Genomic DNA, 20,251 nt, shown 5'->3' with positions numbered 1-20,251 from the left:
ATTTAAGCTCCCTAATTTTTTTAAAATTTTAAATTAGTAAAGGTCAAATTACACTTTGACCCCTCTTAAAATTTTTATTTAATCCTTTAAATTTTATAAAGATATAGACTATAAAAAATTAAAATTTTATTCGCCCCTAAAAATTGTTCTGGCTTCACCCCTGCCCTAAATGAAAATAATGAATTCTATTTATAGGGTAAAATAAATAAAATTTATATAAACTACTTGTTATCAAACTTAAAGAAAATGCTTTAAAGGCAAATGTAAGTTTATAAAACTTATTACATTGATAAATGATTTTTAAAATTAAGGAAAACATTTTCATATATTTTTTATTAATCCCTCACGTATTTTAATAAAGATATATGTACTAACTTTTTAGATGTAGATAGAAAATTATGCATAATGCAGGTATTAAGGATATCTAAACCAGATTGGGAATCGACAAAGTGATCAATCCAAACACTAGCAAAAAATTGATTAGATCAGGAATTAGGAGAAATCGCGGTTGAAACATGAACCAAAAAAGTGGTCGAACCGATTTTAAAAAAAATGGGCTTCTCTAAGTCGGACCAAGCCAGACACATGTGACCCAAACATGTTGCCTGCTTCACCTCACTTGCCTGCTGCCTCAACCCTCAGTCTTCTGTCTCGTTCCTCTCTCTCTCACTCTTTAGTCTCCCTCGGACTCTTTCCAGCTCTCCCTCAGCCTCCAGTCGCTGTCGAACTGCCAATCCCTTCAGCTTTGGTCTACCATCTTTACTCCAGTCTCTGGCCATCCTAAATTTGAGATCAAATCTAGTTCAACCTCCTCCCTTAGCCTTTAGTCTTTTGCTTTAGCTTTTCATCGGCAGTAGCTGAGGTGATCCCAAATGAAGATGCATCTTGTTGGCAAAATGGATGATGTTGGGCAATGCAAGAAAGTTCCTTCAGATGTGTGATATCAGATGCAAGAAAACTTAGTTGAAGATCATAAAAGAGTGAGTGAAATAGTGAGAGGAGTATCGAACCCATCCGGGCGTAGTGTGCATCAATTTGAAGGCGACGTGTTAGAAGAGCAAGATGTTAGAATCCTTGGTGAAGGCAATAGCATAACAAGCAAGAAAAAAAGGCATGCCACTATCAAGATTGCATTATAAAGCAAAGAAAAGTGGAATCAAGCGAGATGGCGGTGGCTCGATTTTTTTATGATTCTTGTATCTCGATGAACGCTTCACAACCATATTATTATCAGCCAATGGTTGATGCCATTGGATTATCATGCATTGCAAACCAATCTATTAGAAGACTCAAAAAAGGAATTAGATGCACCATAACGGGAGATCATTAATTAAATTTCTAGTGTATTGTCTCAAAGGATTATACTTTATCAACTCCATTTATGACATGATTTCATATACCAAAACTCTTTGTAACTTATTTTCAAAGGTTGTGAAAATTGTTGGTCCAAGCAATGCGATGCAATTAACAATTCATTCAAACACAACAGTTGAAAGAGCCAAAATGTTAGAGATTTCAAAGGTATAAACCTTTGACAACCACTAGAAATAATACCCAAAAACTCCGGTCAAAGAAATCTTACAGTTTAGATTTCTAAGCACGGGTGAGGTCAGGAAATTCTTTTTAAGGGGCTAGAATTAAATTTTAATTTTTATAATAGTAAAAATACAATTTCACCATTTTAATAATATCTTTATAATATTAAAATGATTAAATCAAATTTTTATTATTTTTTAGAGATTAAAGTGAGATTTTACCTTTATTAATTAAAATTTTTAAAAATTTTAAAAGGCTTAAATAAAAAAAATAGCCCTGCCAACTCTCTAACTATACTTTGCTTCTAACAATTCATTCAAAGGAGTAAATGATTAGATATAGTCCATATTGTTTCTTTGGTAGCTTTAAGAAATCCCTCAAATCTATATAAATGTATAACTTCTATCCATGGAAAGAACTAATAACACGATTAAAGAATTTCATTAAAAAAAAAATTCTCCACCTTTGAATTTTAAGTTGATAAGAAGAGAGAGAAATGCGCAAAGATTAATTAAAAAAAAAACTTAAAGAAAAGTTTAAAATACGTTAATAGAATTAGATAGATTCGAATAAAATCTAAGTTATACATAAACAACTCAAGACAACGGAAAAAATCAATCATACCTAATCAGTGACATCATGAGGATAGAATCTTTGAATTAATATAGGATGATTAGTTAATATTCTTAAATTACAATTTTGGTTTGTTTTTCGTCAAAATTGCAAGTAATAAAAGTTAAACCTTTTCCATTGCTTGAAACCAAGGTCTAAAGTAAAAGGCTTAACTCAATTATTTCTCTGTCTTTTCCTTCCAAATACGCAGTTAGATACTTCCCTTTTGAGGCAGAGAAATTAAAAAACTAAAATAGTTTAAATATTACATAATTTTTCTTTTCCTTAAAAAAAAAGAATAAAAAAGTAATGTGTCATCATCTACATTTGTACATGACATAAGCAAGCACATTAAAAGAAAGAAAAAGTGTTTTTGTCCTACTCAAGATGACATGGAAGGAGAGTAGACCAAAAAACCTATCAATGCCTTTTCTTTTCTTTACTGTAACATACATCTTTCACTTTAATATCAATATTTTATATTCTATTTTGTTTTTTCATTATATTTAAATTCAAGATTTTTTTTAATAATTGGAGAAGTAGTAAAATTGCTTGAGATCTTGCACCTATAACATAATATTTTTGTCATTTTATCAAGAAGTTGTTGACTAGATTAATTTGACATAATTTAATTTTCTAATTTTATAACCTCCTTACTTAATATAAATAATTAGTATTGTTAACTATTTGCTTAAAATATTAATATAGCTTTTTTCTCAAAACACTTCTTTCAACAAAGAAAATAGGTAAATTACCTACTTGATCATCTAATTTTTAAGGTGTTTTTATTTTAGTCACTCAAAATGAAATCTTTACAATTTTGTCACCCAACTTTTAGGGTGATTTTATTTTAGTCACCCAAATATTAAATCTTTAACTACGGTTAACTATACATCCCACATCATGTTTACATTTTTATCTTGGTCACCCAAAGATTATCTTTTTTTAAGTATTGATTGAGGGTAAAAAAAATGAAAGATTAAAGTGAAAAAGCAATAAAACTTAAACTAACACGTAAAATTAGTCAAATTGTATTTGTTTATCTCATCGACGAAAATTCTAAATTTCTTTTTTGAATATTAGAATTTTAAATTTCAAAACATTAAAATAAATTAAATAAATGGTTAAAAAATTTTATCCCCTGATAATGTGAATCAATTTGTTACTATAATATTGAAATTAATTAATTTAATCTCCTTAATTTTAAAATTTTTATTTTATGTTTCCAAATTATCTTTAATGAAATCAACTCAAATAACTATTATTTAATAATTGCCAATGAAACTTAGATTTCTTTTAATTATATTAATTAATTGTTCTTCGTTTGGGTAAAGAAGTGATAAAAAAAATGATGAGTGTGGTTTAGCATGGAAGATAAAATTAATTAATTTAATTGCAAGACTTTTTCTTTGCTTTTAGCTTAACATGAAATGTTCAAGATCATATAAGCAAAAGAAATTTGTGTTTTCTAGACAAATTATCAAAGATGAGTTATTTGAATTGATTTTAATTTGAAAAAATAAAATAAAATTTAAAATTTTAAAAAGAGATTAAATTAATTAATTTCACTATTACGGTAACAAAATAAATCAACTGACACTATCAAGGGATAAACTTTTTTAATAATCTATTTAATTGACTTTGATGTTTTGAAATTTAAAACTTTAAAATTTTTTAAAAAAAATTGGCAAGTATTAAACTAATACAACTTCAATTTTTATAATGTATTGTTTTAGTTTATGCCATTTTTCACTTTAATACTATTAGTTTTTTTTACCCCGATCAATATTTATTTTAAAAACAGTACAATTTTAACTTCATAAATTTAACGGTTGTTATTTGGTGATTACTAAAATTTTAAAATTTTAAAAATATAAGAACAAATTAAAGTAAATCCACAACTTTCGGACAAATAGCATAATTTAAGCTTTATAAAAACTGTTTGGGGGTTACAAATAATTTGGATTGAAAAAGGAATACATAAGGCGGCCTAATAAAATGCAACGGTCATAAATTAAATTGGCGGGAAGGTAGGGGAGAGGCCATAGGTGTGAACGAGATCAAGTAGGTGTGGGCCATGGATGTGGGATTTCGTTGTAAGCTTCAGATAAGCAATCTCTTGTTCACTTTCGGTGTATTCTTTTAGGACTGACTGGTCACTCACTGCTGTCTTCTCTTCTCTATATATTACACATCCTCCCCCCCTCCCCCATTCCTCCATTTTTACTCTTACTCAATTTCTCTTCTTCCTCCCTTCCCTTCTCTACCTTTTGCTTTCTAGTTACTACCATACTACACCATCTCTCTCTCTCCTTTTTTTTTTTTTTTGCTTTTAGCAGTTGCCATTCAAAAATTCCAAGTTGATACTGAATTAACAATACAATTGCAAAGTTGAATCTGTTCTAGGTGCAGTTTATAATCAAAGCTATAGTTCAATCTAATTTTAGTTTGGGATAAATTTCTTTTAAGGGGGTGAGTGGGGTATACTACTTTTAGTGGAAGAACATCTTTACATTTCAAAGACAATGATTGTGTTATTCACCGGGTGCATTCTGTGGAGATTGTACTCGATTCTTGACAAAAAATCTAGTGTTTATAAAAGCTTCTACTTTTGGATTTTCCAGATTTTTAATAGATTCAGCCTTGGCACTTAGCGCCACACTTGTTAACTTTCTTGGCTCTGCTTCTAAATCTCTTCTGTTCTGATCTAAATCTAATTTTGTATTTAGCTTGTTCTGTTTCCCTTTTTGCCTATCAAGTCTTTCGTTTCCTCTTAAGTTACTAAGCAATAATGGAAGGGGGATCATTGCCACCAGGTTTTAGGTTCCATCCGACCGATGAGGAATTGGTTGGATATTACCTGAAAAGAAAAACTCAAGGACTTGAAATTGAGCTTGAAGTGATCCCTGTCATCGATTTGTACAAGTTTGATCCTTGGGAGCTGCCTGGTACTTTCCTGCACATTTTTTTCCTCTTAAACCTTGAGAACTCAATAGATTTTACTGTAAAAGTTGCTCTGTTCAAGATTTTAGGAGATAAATAATCACCCAATTGGATGTAGTTTCAAATATGATTTCACGTTAATGATGAACGTGGATTTCTTTTGATGTTGGGAAAAGCACTTTTTTGTTTGTTTTGTGTTCTTTTATTCCCAAGGGACCTGCAACTTTTTCTTTTTCAAAGAAAAAAATGCAAATAAAAGTACTAAAACAACTGTTGAATCGTCTAATTATTTTGCAGAGAAATCATTCCTTCCGAAGCGAGATTTGGAATGGTTCTTTTTCTGTCCCAGGGATCGAAAATACCCGAATGGTTCAAGAACAAACCGAGCTACCAAAGCTGGCTATTGGAAAGCTACCGGAAAAGATAGGAAAGTGGTTTGCCAATCTGCTTCCGGCTACCGTAAGACCCTAGTTTTCTACCGGGGACGTGCTCCTTTAGGAGACCGAATGGATTGGGTTATGCATGAGTATCGGCTCTCTGATGAACCTTCTCAGGGATCAAACAATCAGGTGAAAACATATATAATTCTGTGTTAGCATTTTGATTCATTAGAGCAATTATATAATAAGATTAGTTTTATACTCTTCAGGGTGCTTTTGCTCTGTGTCGTGTGGTGAAAAGGAATGAACCGAGGGCGACTGATGCGCATGGAAAACCAAAAGCCATGAGGGTGGGGAACAGGTCGAGCAACGTGGAACTTACGTCACCAATTGTCAGCAATGAGCCATTGAGCAATTCTGGTGATATTTCCTGTCAAACAAGTTACCCTAACAATGAGAGTCGTTATTCAAGCCCCATCACTTCCCCTTATCCTTATGAAGTCACACAAGTGCCAACTTTTGAGCCTGTTTCTGTGGCTACTGATCCCACCAGCATTTGGGTATCACCTGAACTAATTCTTGATTCTTCAAAGGTACAGGAGAATGAAAATGGAGCTTGAAGATACAGTTGTTAGGATTTCTTTAGGTTTATGTGACAAACATTCCGTTGGTTTATTGCAGGATTATCCACAAATATGTAAAACAGCAGCCCAGTACCTTCCACAGTATGAGTTTCCAAGCACACTGACGCGGTGGCAGCAATATGAACAGAGGGACTTCTCCCCTAGTTCATCACACTCAAATTTTGGGGAAATCGAACATGTTGACGGTCTCAGTCACATTGGCTGCAGGCCACCGTACTCAGAACATGCAAATTACATGGACTTCTATGGAAATGAAGGCAATGACCAGACTGGTTCATTTAACTGTCCGAACCCTTTCTGAAAAAGGAAGGAAAAAAGCTCATGGTGGTTCTTCTTTTTCCAATGTAGGGTACGGAACTTCAAGCCAAGCTCCATTTTGCTAGTGGAGGTGGGAAATTGAGAGTATGTGATGATGATCTATGGTTGCAAGAAGACAATTAGGTGATTGTGATGTAAGGACTAAGGAGGGTCCTCACCAGTATGATCAATGAATGATAGCTCCTAGTTTGTCATATCTAAGAAGGGGTCTCTAAGACGACGCCTTTTAATGTTGATTCTTGGAGTAATAAATATAAGAACAACCCTTTCACTGCTATCAGGGTCCATTAAGATTGCTGTGTCTTTGCTATATTCTGTACTGGGGCTGCAATGAAAGCAGCTTAGTTTCTGTTTTATGTTTTTCAATACAAAAATGACCCCCTGGGGGTTAAAATAAGTTTCTTTCATGGAAGCTATGCATTGTGTATTATTCCATTTCCAAGTGCTGAAATTTCATAGCTTTAGGTAACATTTATATGAATATCCAAAATAAGGAATCTTCAACAAATGCTAAATATACACTTGTGAAAAGAAAAAAAATCAGGTGCAAGGCAAAGTAATTTGGCAATGGTAAATGTTTACTTCCTAGTTCTTATTTCAACTTTGATCATCAAGCAGAGTTGTCAACTTCAGTATTGCTGTCAAATTGCCTGAAACTTTTGAAAAAATTGCAATATTCGCCCAAGATTTAAAGCTAAGAACCAACTTTAATCATATGTCGCACGCCATTTCTATAAAGAAGTTGACTTTAGATAAACACTTTCAAGTTTTGGTAGGCATCGTATCAATTCGGTGGGGTACTTGATCTGGACTTAGTTTGCTAACAGTTCAATGGTGTCATTCACGTTTTGGAGGCTTGGGTTCATGATACCTCTTTATCCTGTGAACTTCACCAAAAATACCACCACGATAAGAAGGGTGACCCTATTTGTCATTTTCTCCATTTTGTTCTTGGCTTGGCAGATTGTGGGAGAAAGTCAAAAAAGTCATCATCAACTACATATACTATGAATGATAGCAATTACGCAGTTAAAACAATTGCCAAAAGAAGCAAGTAGTCTCTACTGGTCACGAAGGGCCATTGTATTGGAGCTAAATGACTAGCATTAGCAACGCTTTCCGTGCTTAAGTTGCAGCCTTGTTCGTATCAAAAGAAGATGGGAGTAATGAAGCCAAGCCAAACTCTTTTAAGTACAACCAAAAGCTGTCATCCATTAAGTTCTTAATAATTTGCTCCTTCTCCCTCTTTACTTTGCTAAGACTATTGGTGAAAGGAACAACAACCACATAACTTTGAGAAATACATTGTTAAAGTGCTTATATCCCTAAGTTATTTTCATGCAACATAAAGTAAATATTCTCTGAAACCAGACTCTCCCATCCCAAATTGCTTCTTCAGTTGCCCCTTGACCCTAATTTCCAAAAAAGAACACCACTGAGTTAAGTGGCCATGAACTTTAAGAAAGTTGACAATGTTGGCATTCTTTTCCCCTTTTGGAAGGTTTCCACAAATTGAGATTTAGTAGTACAGTATATGAAGAATAAATAAAAATGCTAATAGGGTTCTTTCCATTGCAAATGATATTATGTTCTATTATTAGAATTTACAAGTTCCATTACTCATCTTAGTATAAGCTAGCAATTTGAGGACTGCAAAAAACTTGCACTTCCTCAAGAGTAACCTTGGAGTCATCCCCAAAGAGGGACTCCTTACCATCCTTCCTCTTAGCATATGATAATCCCAATCTAGACTTGGCTTGCCTCAAGTCCCCAATGCCTGAATTAGTGTCAGGCCCTGCAAACCCGCCCATGACCGGCGCCAGGGAGGTCCAATGAGTAACCCATCTGCCCCAAACTGGGGACCCCCTCGAGCATAATCAAATAGCGCTGCACCACTACCCCCTATTTTGGGCAGTATGATAGGATCAGTTTCCCCATTGTCAATCCAGTAAAAGAGGAATGCATCAAATGTATCATAGTAGTCATCTGTGCTTCTATACCCTTCAGGGTTAAATGCTCCGAACTTGAAGGATTTGTTTGTATACCCAATTATCACGCACGGTCCCTTGAAATCACAGCATTCATGAAAATTCGTTGCGCTAAATCCATCAACAGTAGCCTTATAGCAGCATTTTAATTCCCTGCCTGCTCATAAACATATGACAGTTCATATCAATTGCATTTTACTAATTCAGAATCTGAAATCACAAGTAATATCTTAATAATAGCATTGTTTTGAATCTAGAAAATGATGCATGTGAATGAGAGAATACCTCTTAAGAAAGTTTTCTCTACCAGAGAAAGAGAGAAAGGAAGATCAGTATCATGGTAGTTAGGCAGTGGCTTAAGATCAGATGTTTTCTTCTTGCCTATGTTCCAACCAAATAAGCTATAAGTGCTTCTCCTCCAGCAACACTGCTGGAACACAACAGACTTAGAGATGCAACATGCCATTTTAGTGTTTCATTCACAGACAATCTCACAAATTCCACAAACAGGAAGGTTTCTTATCTAATATCTTATCTTAAATGATCTGTCCTTTCACTTTCCGACTAAATTTGAAGTATACACCTATTTTAAATAATAGTTAGGGTTTTAAGTTTTTTTTTTATATTTATATAAATAAAAGAGTGGTTAAATAAAGAATGAATTAAAAAATATTTATTAATTATTAATTAGAATTTAAAAAAACATAAAATAAAAAATACAAATGTGAGTAAGAAAGAAATTGAACTTAAAATACAAAATGAAAAAAAATCACTAATATTTAGTTATCTTATCAAAGAAGTTAACATATCAAATAAATAAATAAAAACACATTTTATAGGAGACATTTTTTATTTCTCTTCAAAATCAGCCTAATTTTTTTAAATATAAAAAAATATATAAAATCTTAAATATTATTTAAAATCTGCATATACTCTAAATTTATCCGTCTCTTTCCCCTGTTTGTTTACTGGGACAGGACAATGATATTGAAATTTAATTTTACATATTTCTCCTATATTAAGATGCATAAATATCTCTTATCCAAAAAAAAAATGCACAAGTATCATTTAGGAAATGCATAGGAAAACTTTCATAAAAGGAGGAAAAATAAAAGATGCACAAATACACAATAATAAAAACCAATTTGCCACTGCACTAACATCGGGGTCTATAGCTCAGTGGTAGAGCAATTGACTGCAGATCAATAGGTCACCGGTTCGAACCCGGTTGGGCCCTAATCAGGTTTTGCTTTTTCCATTCCAGTGTGCCACCTCAAATTTTGCTAAGCCTTATTTGGAATAATATCTTTTTAAGTCCCCAGTTTCCTATTATATTGGGTTTCTTTGTTGCAGTTATAATAAATTACTCGAAGAGGAAAAAAGATCAATGGTTATAACCAGATCAGTTCATGAAACGGATCGAAAGAGTTTTGATAATATTCGAAAAATAAGTTTTGATAAAATATTAAATTTAATTTTTTTAATAGGACTTCGAGCAAAAAATGTTTAACTCGAACTTAGCTCGGCTAACTATATAATATTTATTAATTATATTTTTAAAAAAGATTTAAGTTTATAAAACTTCAGCCCAAACCTAATTTCCTTCTAATCCACCCAGTCCAAAACCAAATTAAAAATACCTAAAATACATTTATGTAATTTGATACTGTCATAACTCAAAAGGCATTATATCATCTATTTCCATTCTTACCATTATTTATATAACTTGATGTCGTTGAAAATTCAAAATTCAAAATTCATTTATATAATATTCTAAGAAAACCATTTATATAATGCTTTCTGTTTGCATCCAAAAGATATTTATTTGTTTAATTTAATCTATAAAAATTATTTAATAAATTAATTTTGTTGGGTATGCCTAAATTTCGATCGAGCTTTGATAAAATATCAAGTTCATATTTCCAGTCAAATTAAATGTAAGTAAAGAGAGTGCTTAAAGATACTCTATCTAGATTTGACCTGGACCCGACCCACCCACGAATAGGTCTAGCTACTGCTTGTGTCAAGTCGTCTATCTAAAACTATAAAGGGTAAACTATAAGAATACTCGCCCAATTATGCCTTTGGTTAATACTCACCCAATTATGTCTTTGGTTTTATTTTAGTCAATATACCTTTAGTTCTATTTTGGTCACTCAATTATTTTTTTTCGATTTAATCACTCAATTTTTTGAATAAATATGATAAAATATTATTACTATTTAACAAATAACTATAATTATTTTATTAATAATATTTATTAAAACAACGGGTATTTTACCAATAAAGGCCCATTTCCAACTTTTTTTACGAAAATGGGCTGATTTTTTAATTATTTATCGGAATAGGCCGAAAACGAGGAAATTGCGTCCACGTCAGTGCGAAGTCAGGGTATTTGCCAGCAAAGCGCGTCCCTGAGGAAGCGTTTTGTCCACATTAGCAGAAAACGCTTCCTTGAGGACGCGATTTGTGCTGATGTGGACAAACCGCTTCCTCGGGGACGCGCTTTGCCCGTGTTTTTCATCTGTTGGGATTAGGGTTTTTAGGGTTAGGGTTAGGGTGGGTTAGGGTTTTTATGGTTTTTGTAAGGGTTTAATTAATTAAATTGGGGTGTAAGATTAATTAATTAAATTGGGGTGTAAGATTAATTAATTAAATTAAATATTAATTAAAAAATTAATTAAATTTTAGTTTAGGGTTAAGTAATTAAATTTGTATTTAGGGTTTTGGAAAAAAAATATATGCAATATAAATTGTAACACCCCTAACCCGTATCCGCTGCCAGAACAGGGTTTCGGAGCATTACTACCATTTATAGATCACTAAAAAAATTAAATACTTACCGATTCAATGCATCATATAAATAAATATATTACCATTCAATCAACAGTTTGACACTTGTATAAGCATCAAACAGCAACATTGTTAGTATACTTGCACATATCTCATATAAATTCAACATTGATATATCTATTTTCTCGACATATCGCACTTGAGTTTAATAATAGTCTCAACTTACATAATTTCCTTGTATCAACATATCAAAGATAATCATATATGTACATGTCATGAAACATATCATGCTCTTACCGTTTCTTCATAAGCATATATCATTCATTTCATTATATCAATATTTCATGCTCCATCATTTTCATATATTTTATGTATATTTATTCCGGTAATAGCTTATATCAAACTTAACATAAATTATATTCCATGTACTTATACTTATTTAGTTTATCTATCTTCATAATTATTTCATATAACCAATCGTCATCTGATACATATTACCTGAATATCAATTGTTCAACAGATGTTAGAGCGTCTCCCATCCACGGTCTTATTTATCTTTGACATGATGCCATAGTGTCTTTCAACTATGGTCTTACTCATTTTCTATCATGTTGCCATGGTATCTTTCAACCATGGTCTTACACATTTCATATCAGGTTGCCATGGTATCTTTCTACCATGGTCTTACACATTTCATATCAGGCTGCCATGGTATCTTTCAACCATGGTCTTACACATTTCATATCAGAGAGCACACTCCCGCGAACCTCATCCTTACAGTGGGATTACCAGTCCAGGCTAAATCCCCTGTAATATAAACTCATAGAGTATTGTCGGGATTACCAGTCTAAGCTAAATCCCCTGCAACGACAATTACTCTAATGAGCTTGGATCTGAATTACCAGTCCAGGCTAAATTCAGACCCTAATTCGGATTACCCATCCGGGCTAAATCCATTTTACACGTATTCTTCGGGAGGGCTATATCAGAATAGGATCACCCGTCCGGGCTAGATTCTTTTTACCGTCAATTCCTTTTCAGAGATCCATCGAATTTTCCTTTCATTCAACTGGGATTTATTTTCAATTTATATCGAGTATTATCAATATTTCATCAAATATCATGAATTGAACATTCAAATCATATTTTCATCACATAACCACATATTTCAAGTATTTAAAATACAATTCAAGTTACACAAACTTACTTCATTGCTTGTTTGTGTTTATAATTTCATTAATCCGATATCTTTTCTTTTCCACGATCAAGTCTCATATTTGAGTCGTCCGGATCTTTATAAATAAATTTGATCATCATTTTCATTCATTTCATCTTCTAATGCATTTAATTAATGCTCTAGGAAAAATTACCATTTTGCCCCTAAACTTTTAATTAATGATGATTTCGTCCTTAGGGTCAGGAAAATAAAATTCTTGCAATTTAATCCTTATTTCCAGCTATTATTCTCATATATATTGACAACAGTCCATGAATTCTATAAAATATCAGAATTTTCCATAATTTCAACACTTTTCAATTTAATCCCTAAAACATGTTTTCCCCCGATCTTGAACTAAATTAATAATTTCATTCAAATTTGTAATTTAAGTAATAAAATAATCCATTTCATGCAATTTGGTCATTTCTGACATTTTTACAAAATTGCCCATAAAGTTTTACTTTTATTCAATTTAGTCCCTAAGCCTAAAATATGCAAATTAGCCATGCTTAATGAATATTCATATATGTTTTCCTCCTCCTCCTCTCCATTCCACATCCTTGATGTATATAGCACACTTGTAAGTAACATTATCTATAATCTTTATTATTTACTTTTATGAATATTTAAGCTGTCCATCTGTGTCATAGTAACTAAATTATTTATATCTGGATCTATAGGACTCCAAATTAAGATCCGCTATTTTTTCCTGAAACTAGACTCATATATATTCTTACCATAAAATTTTCAGAAGTTTTGGTTTAGTCAATAAGTACATTTTATTCTTTAAAGTTACCCCTATTCTGCTGTCTCACAGTTGTGACCCTTCTTCACTAAAATTTAATTATCTCCTTGTACATAATTCGAATGATGTTCATATTTGTTTCTATTGAAAATAGGATCATTCAGGATTCTAAAAATATAAATTTAAGCCCATAATTATTTTTATCCATTTTTTTTATGATTTTACAAATTCAGAACAGGGGAACCCGAAATCATTCTGACCTTGTCTCACAAAATTCATCATATCTCATGATTTAGAATTCCATTTCTTATATAATTTCTTCTATAAGAAACTAGACTTAATAAGATTTAATTTCATATTTTATTCATCCTATAATTAGATTTCTACAATTTTTTATGATTTTTCAAAGTTAGACTACTGCTGCTGTCCAAAACTGTTTTAGTACAAGATATTAATTACCATGTTATAACATCCTTATTTTCTTTTTCTACACCATTTCTCATCACTTTCTCTTATTTTTTCTTCACTAACATATCAAGAACATAGGACCTTATGTAAGAAAACTCTACTATAACATTATTTCCATGCTTTATCAATAATAACAAACTTAAAAACATATTGAAATCTTGATGTACTTACCTTTTCTTATTGACTTAAATCTTTAACTTGATTTTTCTCTCTCCTCCAGCTTCGATTTCTTGAATCCAACTTGATATTCTTGCTCCCCATCATCTCCTTGCTATCTTTCTCTCTTGATGGCTATGGAAATTCTTTCAATTTTCAGGTGAAAATAATGAATTTTTGGTGGAAGGACTAAATTGTAAAGAAAGCAAACTTCTTTTCTTTTTCTTATCTTACGTTAGTTTGCATGGGAAAGGAAATGTGTTGATAATTCTTCATCTTTCCTTCCTTTTATACTAAATAAATAATAATATAATAATAAATACCTCATAAAATATTAATAAAATAATATTTATCTAATTAATTAATTTAAAATATCATCAACATAATCATTACATTCTAGAATTCTCTCTCTTACTAATTGACCATTTTGCCCTTCATGATCTTTTAGAATTCCATCCTTGAGTCATCATTTAATTTGGTAAAATTGTGATTTAGTCCCTCATAATTTTTTACCTATTCAATTTGTTCCTAATTCATCAATTTTTCTTGGTTTCTAGATCATTCCACCCTTAAAATATTTGCACCATTAGTCCTTGAACTTTTTTATATTTACACTTTAACCCCTTAAATTTTGAGTATTTACTCTTGTGCAACAAGACTTTTCTCATCTTTGCAATTTAGTCCTTTCTTGAATTAATATATCATAATATACTTCTCAATATTGACATCACTCAAAAATTCCCTTTTTGTCACTTTATTTCCTTATTTTACTATATCAGGGATAATATTTTACTGTAAAAATTTTCGGGTATTACATAAATTATGTATTAGTGTATTTAAAATAAATATTTGGTTTTTTTTCTTCAGTAGTATCTGGAAAAAAATTTTAAGAAGAAGTTTCTGAAGAAATAGTATCCAAAACGCTTCAAGCAGGATGCACTGCCAGCAAAATTACTGAAAATTGCTCCCATGTGGACGCTTTTTTTCTACAGTGGTATCTGAGAAAATAATTTTGAGAAGAAGTTTCTGAAAAAATAGTGTAAAAAATGCTTTAAGTAGGATGCACTGTCAACAAAAGTACTGAAACAAGCTCTCACGTGGACACTCTTTTGATACAGTGGTATCTGAAAAAATAATTGTGAGATGACCTTTCTGAACAAATAGTGTCAAAAACGCTTTATGCAGTATGCACTTTCAGCAAAATTACTGAGAAAAACTCTCACGTGGACACTCTTTTTCTACAGTAGTTCCTATTTGGCCTTAGACTATAAATGAGTCAAATTTCATTCTCAGGCTACCTAAGTTACAGCAAGAGAAACTGAGGTTAAAATAGAATAAAAACTGAAGATGAGTGAATGTATTAGTGCTGTTATTTACTATGATGGTGAGGTCCATGACACCGAGAACGGTGTTATTTTTTTATCGGAGAACACAACGCGACTGGTTTTTAACTAGAACATAGATTTGTTAGAACTTCGAAAAAGAATTAGGCCTAAAATCTTCGGAATGACTCCAATAAAAATTTTGTCTATTAAGTATCGATTTTGTGCTTCGATTGATCCTGTGAGATATGACTCATTCGACATCAAAGGTCCTCGTAGCTTGGAGGCAATAGTGGAGACTCATCTTGCTAGTGGATCATCCTATCTCGAGTTATATGTACAATTTGCATCACCAAATAATGTATTTGCGACTTCAACATCTACTGCTGTTCAAGAGGAATACACGACCTCTGCCCGAGACTCTGCTAGTAGGTGGCAAAACACGGAAGCGCCCGTGTTTTGTAACAATATGGAATACACAAACCCTGGATGAGACTCTGTTAGTGCATGGGACATGCACCTCAGTGGGTCGACGTTTGATACTGGAAATGCATACTAGGGAACGATATCAACTACTAGTGGTTGGCAATCAACATCTGATTGGGGACGTTATGAAACTTCCACAAGGGACTATTTACTCCCAACGACGTCCACCGGTGAGGGAACCTCGTTCGTTACAAATGATGGTGGATTGGATGATGAGTCCGATGTGGATCCACCTCGAGAGCCCGGGCCCGATGGTGTAGAAGTTGTATTATTTTCTGAACTGGAGCCTACTCCAACTATACCTGAAGATGTTGAAGGTGATTCAGATGAAGAAGAAGAAGATCCACGATTCAGGACATACTCGCCTCCAACCCACATGCATAATGTCGATCTATCTCAAGATGATGCATTGGAGTTTCCAGATGTATCACACAGAAGGTGTGACCGTACAAGTTCATCATTGGATTAAGGTGAACTGGAAGTTGGTAAGGTGTTTTCCAATAAAGATAGTTTTCTTAGTGCATTGAAACAACATAGCATCATGGACGGGGTTAACTACAATGTGGTTAAATCCAAAACCGATAAGTTTGAGGCCAAGTGTGCAGTGAAAGACAACACATGTTCATGGAAAATTATGGCCTCGTTGAGGAAAAAGACAGGCTTGTGGGAGATTAAAAAGTACAAAGGTCCACATATATATGTTGGCGGTACAGTTTCACTAAACTTCTAGGGTTTCTGAATAATATTGTTATTACGTAATGCTGCATTGTTTAACGTAATTTGTTTACAGGTGTTTCACAAGATCATCCAAAGATGGATTCAGATATTGTAACACCCCTAACCCGTATCCACTGTCAGAACAGGGTTTCAGAGCATTACTACCATTTGCAGATCACTAAAAAAAATTTTAAATACTTACCGATTCAATGCATCATATAAATAAATATATTACCATTCAATCAACAGTTTGACACTTGTATAAGCATCAAACAGCAACATTGTTAGTATACTTGCATATATCTCATATAAATTCAACATTGATATATCTATTTTCTTGACATATCGCACTTGAGTTTAATAATAGTCTCAACTTACATAATTTCTTTGTATCAGCATATCAAAGATAATCATATATGTACATGTCATGAAACATATCATGCTCTTACCGTTTCTTCATAAGCATATATCATTCATTTCATTATATCAATATTTCATGCTCCATTATTTCCATATCTTTTATGTATATTTATTCCGGTAATAGCTTATATCTTAACATAAATTATATTCCATGTACTTATACTTATTTCGTTTATCTATCTTCATAATTATTTCATATAACTATTTTGTACATTTATTTCCATATGACCAGTTCTTGTAAACATTTTACATAACCATTTCATATAATCATTCGTCATCTGATACATATTACCTGAATATCAATTGTTCAACAGATGTCATAGCGTATCTCATCCACGGCCTTATTTATCTTTGACATGATGCCATAGTGTCTTTCAACTATGGTCTTACTCATTTTCTGTCATGTTGTCATGGTATCTTTCAACCATGGTCTTGTTCATTTCATATCACGTTGCCATGGTATCTTTCAACCATGGTCTTACACATTTCATATCAGGTTGCCATGGTATCTTTCAACCATGGTCTTACACATTTCATATCAGGTTGCCATGGTATCTTCCAACCATGGTCTTACACATTTCATATCAGGTTGCCATGGTATCTTTCAACCATGGTCTTACACATTTCATATTAGAGAGCACACTCCCGCGAACCTCATCCTTACAGTGGGATTACCAGTCCAGGCTAAATCCCCTGCAACGACAATTACTCTAATGAGCTTGGATCTGAATTACCAGTCCAAGCTAAATTCAGACCCTAATTCGGATTACTCGTCCGGGCTAAATCCATTTTACACATATTCTTCGGGAGGGCTATATCAAGATAGGATCACCCGTTCGGGCTAGATCCTTTTTACCGTCAATTTCTTTTCAGAGATCCATCGAAATTTCCTTTCATTCAACCGGGGTTTCTTCCCTTTTTTTATCAAATATATCAATGTTTCTTTAATTTTCATACAATGAACATTCAAATCATATTCGCATCAATAACATACAATCTCAAGCATTTAAGAATATAATTCAAGTTACACGAACTTACCTCATTGCTTGTTTGTGTTTATAATTTCATTAATCCGACATCTTTTCTTTTCCATGATCAAGTCTCATATTTGAGTCATCCGGATCTTTATAAATAAATTTGATCATCATTTTCATTCATTTCATATTCTAATGCATTTAATTAATGCTCTAGGCAAAATTACCATTTTGTCCCTAAACTTTTAATTAATGACGATTTCATCCTTAGGGTCAGGAAAATAAAATTCTTGCAATTTAATCCTTATTTCCAGCTATTATTCTCATATATATTGATAACAGTCCATGAATTCTATAAAATATCAGAATTTTCCATAATTTCAACACTTTTCAATTTAATCCCTAAAACATGTTTTCCCCCGATCTTGAACTAAATTAATAATTTCATTTAAATTTTGTAATTTAAATTATAAAATAATCCATTTCATGCAATTTGGTCATTTCTGACATTTTTACAAAATTGCCCATAAAGTTTTACTTTTATTCAATTTAGTCCCTGAGGCTAAAATATACAAATTAGCCATGCTAGATGAATATTCATACATATTTTTCCTCCTCCTCCTCTCCATTCCACATCCTTAATGTAGATAACACACTTGTAAGTAACATTATCCATAATTTTTATTATTTACTTTTATGAATATTCAAGCTGTCTATCTGCATCATAGCCACTAAATTGTTTATATCTGGAGCTATAGAATTCAAAATTAAGATCCAAAAATTTTCCCTGAAACTAGACTCATATATATTCTTACCATAAAATTTTCAAAATTTTTGGTTTAGCGAATAAATACAGTTTATTCTTTAAATTCACCCCCATTCTGCTGTCTGACAGTTCTGACCCTTCTTCACTAAAAATTAATTATCTCACATTACAGAGCTCAGATAATATTCCCTTTCATTTATCCTGAAAATATACTCATTGGGGATTCTAAACATATAACTTTAAGCTCTAATTATTTTTATCCAATTTTTGGTGATTTTCCAAAGTCAGAACAGGGGAACCCGAATTCATTCTGACCTTGTCTCACAAAATTCATTATATCTCATAATTTACAATTCAATTGCTTACACCTTTTCTTCTATAAGAAACTAGACTCAATAAGATTTAATTAAATATTTTATTAATCCTACAATTCAATTTCTACAATTTTTGGTGATTTTTCAAACTTAAACTACTGCTGCTGTCCAAAATAGTCTTAGTGCAAAATGTTGATTTTCTACTTTTAATTTCAATTTAATCCTAACTAAATTCGCTTACTTTTCTATCTTAATTCATACTTTATTTCTACTCAATTTTTAACAAAACTTAGACATAATTATCTATTTTTCATCATAAAACCATAATTTTAAAATTCTTTCAATTCAGTCCTTAAAGCATAAAACTTATGAATCTCTTTACAATTCAATCCTTATTTCATTTTTAACTTGAATTTCTATCAATTTAGCCCTTAATTCATCTTTTTGTTCAACTTAATCAACATATAAAAATTCATTAACTTCCTAACTTTTAATATAATTCATGTAGTACTCTTCTCTAGAGTTTCATAAACATCAAAATTGCAAGAAAAGGGGTCAACTTGACTTACCTAGTAAAGCTTAAGGCTTCAAAAACCCCAATTTTCTTTTTATTTTTCTTTCCTTCTTTTCTTTCCCCTGTTTCGTCTCATTCTCTGTTTCTTTTTCTTTTGTTTTACTTTATATATATAAAATATATAATAACAATAATAATAATAATGACTTTATTAAATATCTACTTAATATCAAATATTTATTTTACACTTGGGCACACATATATTATTACATTTGTATTTCATCCTCACCATACACTTGTCATTTTACATTTATTATCATATAAATATATTATAATATAATTATTTATTTAATAAATATCTTTCACTAAATAATAAATATCCATTTAATATCAAATACATATATTACAAATGTATGTATTTTTTATTAATATATTTGTACCAAATCATTACCATACACTTGTCTTTATTTAATCTATTCATCATATAGTATCAATTTAATAATAATAAATACATTAATTATTTGCTTAAATAATAAGTAAATATATACATGTATTACAAATGTATGTATAATACTTATTACACATGTATTTTATTTTTGCCATACACTTAGCACTCCTTTGGCTTATTTATTTATTTAGTCCTTTCAATTTCTTTATCCTATAATTAAACTTTCACACTTCATTCAATTTAATTCTTTTATCTAATTATCCTTTATTTAAGCTAATTTGCTTCATTAAACTTTAATTAATCACTCTCTTAACTTCGTAAAAATACGAATCTATTTTTCAGAAACGGAGACCCGAAAATGCACTTTTTCGATAACTGTAAAAATTTTCAGGGTATTACAAATATGTTAGCTGACTTAATACTACTGACGGTGAAGGCAGATCCCAAGACTTCAGCGCTGGTCTTAATTGTCAATATTCGTAGCCAAT

At 31.7% G+C, this 20,251-nt stretch overlaps 1 protein-coding gene and 2 non-coding genes across 4 annotated transcripts; 2 read left to right on the top strand and 1 right to left on the bottom strand.

Moving 5' to 3' along the window:
- The first annotated feature begins 4,278 nt into the window (after positions 1–4,278).
- LOC107918504 (NAC domain-containing protein 71) lies at positions 4,279–6,840 on the top strand. 2 transcript variants are annotated; one of them, XM_016848077.2, is made up of 5 exons: positions 4,279–5,096; positions 5,389–5,660; positions 5,741–6,064; positions 6,153–6,372; positions 6,464–6,840. In XM_016848077.2, exons 1-5 carry the CDS (start codon positions 4,940–4,942, stop codon positions 6,496–6,498), a joined length of 1,008 nt encoding a protein of 335 aa, XP_016703566.1. In that variant the 5' UTR covers positions 4,279–4,939; the 3' UTR covers positions 6,499–6,840. The 2 variants fall into 2 exon arrangements, with proteins under 2 accessions (XP_016703566.1, XP_016703565.1); XM_016848076.2 differs by having other exon boundaries at positions 4,290–5,096; positions 6,153–6,840.
- A 1,135-nt stretch (positions 6,841–7,975) lies between these two features.
- LOC107918976 (uncharacterized) lies at positions 7,976–8,978 on the bottom strand. Its single transcript, XR_005899782.1, has 2 exons — positions 8,707–8,978; positions 7,976–8,578 (listed from the first exon to the last, which is right to left on the bottom strand). It is a non-coding gene; the product is annotated as an uncharacterized protein (transcript).
- Positions 8,979–9,586: 608 nt separating this feature from the next.
- On the top strand, positions 9,587–9,658 carry TRNAC-GCA (transfer RNA cysteine (anticodon GCA)). The gene has a single exon. It is a non-coding gene; the product is annotated as a tRNA-Cys (tRNA).
- Positions 9,659–20,251: the final 10,593 nt, after the last annotated feature.

The sequence above is a fragment of the Gossypium hirsutum genome, chromosome A08 (assembly GCF_007990345.1).
Source record: "Gossypium hirsutum isolate 1008001.06 chromosome A08, Gossypium_hirsutum_v2.1, whole genome shotgun sequence".
Lineage (NCBI taxonomy): Eukaryota > Viridiplantae > Streptophyta > Magnoliopsida > Malvales > Malvaceae > Gossypium > Gossypium hirsutum.
This window is presented reverse-complemented; position numbering and strand designations above follow the sequence as displayed.

What these genes read in the sequence shown, in the direction of transcription:
- LOC107918504 (XM_016848076.2), top strand. Translation starts at nt 4,940, where the DNA reads ATGGAAGGGGGATCATTGCCACCAGGTTTTAGGTTCCATCCGACCGAT. An exon ending in TGATCCTTGGGAGCTGCCTG is followed by an intron (nt 5,097 to 5,388) that starts GTACTTTCCTGC and finishes ATTATTTTGCAG; the next exon opens with AGAAATCATTCCTTCCGAAG. An exon ending in CTCAGGGATCAAACAATCAG is followed by an intron (nt 5,661 to 5,740) that starts GTGAAAACATAT and finishes TATACTCTTCAG; the next exon opens with GGTGCTTTTGCTCTGTGTCG.